At 53.8% G+C, this 4,519-nt stretch overlaps 1 protein-coding gene across 1 annotated transcript; it reads right to left on the bottom strand.

The window, feature by feature from the left end:
- Nucleotides 1-637: 637 nt before the first annotated feature.
- Nucleotides 638-4,205, bottom strand: FBXL14 (F-box and leucine rich repeat protein 14). Its single transcript, XM_054281913.1, has one exon. The coding sequence runs from the start codon at nucleotides 4,176-4,178 to the stop codon at nucleotides 2,976-2,978; it is 1,203 nt and encodes a 400-aa protein (XP_054137888.1). The 5' UTR covers nucleotides 4,179-4,205; the 3' UTR covers nucleotides 638-2,975.
- Between the last annotated feature and the right edge of the window lie 314 nt (nucleotides 4,206-4,519).

Here is a 4,519-nt window from a genome sequence, read left to right as displayed (position 1 = left end):
ACACCTTAGATTATTCAAACTTTTTTTTTTTTTTTTTTGAACACGGTTCCACTTTTTACTTTCTCTTTAATCTTCGGCTGGGTAGTGGAAATCAAGCAAGACGTTTCAGATTTTCCAGGTCTGCGAGGGCGCAGGGTTTTGGTGGTTGTCAGTGCTGGGAAATGTTTTTATTTGATTTGGTCTACCATCCGGGGAGGGCCACAGTTTAAATCACTAAAAAATTCTCCACTAAGCAATTCATCTGAAGCTTAAAAAAATTAAGAAATAGAGGCCTTCTTCCGCCCCCTCACAAATGCTGTCCTCTATCACCAAGTCGATTCGGCTGCAAGTTTCAGCACTTTAGGTTTGTGTGACCTCAGACTCAGCAGTCTGAGCGGGGGATTGTCCCCAGGATGCTGCAGCACCCTCGTGGCCACGGCTGGTCCTGCCAAGCCCCCTCCTCACCAACTCCTGCTGCTGATGGTGCCCAGCATCCTGCACAGGAGGAGGCTCCTGGCCTTCCTCGGCAGAGCAGCCCCAGTCCCACCATCAGCCACAAGGCTGTTCTGACCAAGCCCCACAGACACACACGGCTTCAATAAGTACAGACAACACAGATACGGCTTTTTTTTTTTTTTTTTCAAAAACATACTTCATATTTCCTCTTTTATTATATAAATATGTTTAACCTTTTACTGTAAGAATATAAAATGTTTTAAGAGGATCTTTGTTATTTTTTATACAAATTCACAAACAGTACAATTAATCCATAGGGGTCTCCGGGTTTGTGTTAACTCCGTGGTCTGGCCTATTACTGTGGAGGATTTGAGATTTTGAACAGATAAGCAAAAAAAAAGCCAAGATATTTAAAAACAAAAACAAAAAAAAATCAAAACAAAACCCAAACTTACTCTTCCTCTTTCAGATAATAATTAAAAAATAATCTAAAGACCCAGCTCCATTTTATTGACAGAACAGAGATAAGACAGATGAACTTCAGTCTCCTCCCCTTCACATGGCAGCCCTGGGGCCTGCAGGCCAGCTCTGCTCCTCTCCACCTACAAACAGGAAGCCTGGCATAGTGACCTTTTGTAGGTGGCTTAGGAGGGGAGGGGAAAGCACTTGCATATATCCATATATATGATTTTTCTTTTTTGAAACAAACTTGCATTTTATACATTTCTGTTAACAGTAGCCCAATCTGCAGTGTGGATTCTCACGTTACATATTTGTGCTAGAAGAGTAAAAATGCAGAAGCACAGTTTGGGTCCCCAGTTCCCAGTGAAGGGGGAGAGAGAGGCACAACCAGAATGTGGAGGTGGGACACAGTAGGGTAAGCCTAAAAACAAAAATTTAAAATTAAAAACAAAAATTTAAAATTAAAAAAAAAATTTAAAAAGGGGTGGGGGTGGAGGAGAGGATAAAATAAGAACAAACCCAAGGGGCATTATTCCAGTCTAGGCACAAAAATGTTTCAGTCTCAAAATCTCTTTCCTGTAAGAATTCCAGGGCTTTTGAGGAGGGAAAAAAAAAAAAGTAACAAATTAAAACGAGGTAGCCAGACATCATATATATATTTATATATATAGAATATATTCAGCAGAAAAAAAAGTACTTAAAAATCCACAAGAACAGCAACTTCATATGTCTTTAAAAATAAAACCATGTAAGAAAATGAATACTGTAAAGGGGAGAATGAGTGAGGAAAACTGGGATCAATTACAGGATGTAAGCAAGGGATAGATGGGAGAGTAAGAGGCTGTTTTTGTAGCAGTAATTTTTTTTATGCATTTCAAAATAAAAACAGGTCACAGTATCTCAAATGAAGCAGAAATGAAGCTGGAGATTCTTCCTCATGTCCCCCAGGTAGAGAGGAGTGAAAACTCCCTTCTACCTGCTCACCCCCAACCCAGAGAGGAATGGATATGTGGCTGGATATGTCTATCCCTGTTGCCAAGGGAGGAGGAGGGGAGAAAAAGAGAGAATGATGAAAGGGAAGACAAGTCTCAGTAACTCTCAGGGTCCCCCAGTGCACGGGAAGGATTAAGAGAGTGGGCTCTGTGTCCAGTCCCCACAGAGACAGGAGGAGGAGGAAATGGTGTGTTCATGTCCAGTGGAGAGATGGGGAGGGAGAATGGAGTGCCTGGACTTTTCCATTACCCATAGTGCAGGATGACATGGAAACATACTGACAAAAGGGGAGGCTGTAGCTATCGCTAGTCTCAGTGCAGTGGAGAACTGGAATAGTGGGAGGTTGTATCCACCCACAGCAGAGAATAACATGAAACTGGAGACTGAAGAGAGATTTAAAAGGGAAAAAAAAATCAATGTACCTAGGGAGCAGTATTTCTGTCACACATGTGTTGACAGGGGAGGGGCAAGCACAGAGGTGGAATGGTTGTTTTATCAAAAGCTCTGTCTGTGCCCAGCTCAGGATGACTGGGTGGCTGGGTGCACAAGTGTAGCTAGGAAGCCTTTGCTGCTGTTAACTTATTTTTTGTTCCCATCTCCACTCTCCTTTATATAAACCAAAAATAATCTATTCTGAATACATGGCAGAACAAGGGTCTTTCTTTATCCATCCTTAGTGCTTGAGGGGATGGAATGTGGGAGTGGGGATAAAGAGGGGTGTCTCTAGCCCCAGTGCATAAGTGTGGGTTTCTACCTCTTCCACAGGGAAGGATGCTGTGGGAAGGGAGAGGGCTCTGTATCCCTAGCATGGAACTTGAGGCATGACCTGGAAAATGGATAGGTGCTTTCTCTCTGTCCTCCTGGTCCCCCTTCCTTCTCCTCCTCCTCCACAGCAAGGATAGGTAGGCAGCACAGAAGGGTCGAGGACAGACCCTCTCTGTTCCTCCCTGCGGTGCCAGAGTGCGTGGGTAGCATGTCTCTGTGCATGCCCCTCTCTCTTTCTCTCCTCCTCTGCAGCAGTCAGTCAGTCAGTCAGTGAGTCCCTCCAGAGGAGATGGAGGTCTCGGGGCACCCTCCTCCTCCTCTCACCTGACCTTCTCGCTCTCAGTCATTTCCCAAAGTCCCAGGTTGAGCACCTTGAGGCAGGGCAGCTGGGTGATGCGCTCCAGGCCCCGCTTGGTGATGCGGGTGCAGCCGTAGAGGTCGATGCCCGTGAGCTGGCTGAGGTGTTCGGCGATGAGCTCCAGGCCCTTGTCGGTGATGCGGACGCACTGGCCGATGTTGAGGGTGCGCAGCCCGTGCATCTGCCGCACCATGCGGTTGATGCCCTCGTCGCTGATGTGGCAGGAGCAGAGCGACAGCGAGCGCAGCCCGTCGAGGCCCTGCGCGATGTAGGCTAGGCTCTGGTCCCCCACCTTGTCGCAGAAGGAGACGTCGAGGCCGGACAGCCGCAGGCTGCCCATGGCCAGGTGCATGATGCCCGTGTCGCTGATGTTGTCGCAGGAGCGCAGGTTGAGGCTCCGCAGGCTGCTCATATGCGACAGGTGCAGCAGCCCCGCGTCCGAGATGCCCCCGCAGAAGCTGAGGTTGAGCTGGCGGAGGCGGCCCAGCCCGCGGGCCAGGTGCTTGAGCGAGAGGTCGCTGAGCTTCTGGCAGTCCTGCAGCGTGAGCTGCTCCAGGCCCAGGCAGCCCTCGGCCGCGCTGCGGGTCATGCCCGCCAGGTGCCCGATGCCCACGTCGGAGAGGTGCCGGCAGGAGCGCAGGTTGAGGCTCTTGAGGCGCTGCAGGCCCCAGGCGATGAGCAGCAGGCCGGTGTTGGTGATGTTGCTGCAGCCTCCGAGCTCGAGCACCTCCAGGCCCTTGAGGTACTGGGCGATGCGGCCCAGGCTGCTGTCCGTGATCTGCTTGCAGAGGCTCAGGTTGAGCGAGCGCAGGGAGCTGATCTCCGCCACGAAGGCGTGGCTCAGCCCGTTGTCGGTGAGGTTGTAGCAGCCGCTGAGGTTGAGGCTCTCGATGTCCGCCATGCCCTGGACCACGTAGCTCAGGCTGCGCCGCAGCGACAGGATCTGCACCCGCCGGATGCCCCGCGCCGCCAGGCTGGGGAAGAGCGAGGGGTTGGCGCGGCGCAGGTGCAGCTTGGCCTCCACGCCCCGCCACACCGAGCGGTGGTAGGCGGCGTCCCGCCAGGCCGTGCACACCTGCGCCGCGCGGCCCTTGTCGCGCACCTCCAGGTACCCGAAGATCATGGCGAGCAGCTCGGGGAACAGGCACGAGATGTGCGTTTCCATCGCACGCACGCCCGCCCGCGCCCGGCCGCCCCCGCCGGCGCCGCGCTGCTGCCCCTCGCCGCCGGGCCCGGCCCGCTTCCGCCCGGGGCCCGCCCGCCTTCCGCTCCGCGCCGCGCTCCTCCTGCCGCCGCCGCCGCCCTCACATCGCCGGCGCGGGCGGCGCGGGAGACGCTACTGCGCGACCGCCGGCCCGGCCCCGCCGCCTCTACCGCCGCGCCGGGCGGGCCGCGCCGCTGCCGCCGCCGCGCTGCTGCCGCGGCCGCGCCGCCCCGCGCCGCATCCCGGCGGGCGCGCCCCGGCGGCGGCCCCCGCGCCCCGTGCCCAGCGCCGGCCGCCGAGCC

Source organism: Melozone crissalis, unplaced genomic scaffold (genome assembly GCF_028551555.1).
Source record: "Melozone crissalis strain CALT ecotype California unplaced genomic scaffold, PUWL_Pcris_2 ptg000033l_1, whole genome shotgun sequence".
NCBI classification, from domain to species: domain Eukaryota; kingdom Metazoa; phylum Chordata; class Aves; order Passeriformes; family Passerellidae; genus Melozone; species Melozone crissalis.
The sequence above is the reverse complement of the archived record's forward strand: the minus strand, read 5'-3'. Positions and strand labels throughout refer to the sequence as shown.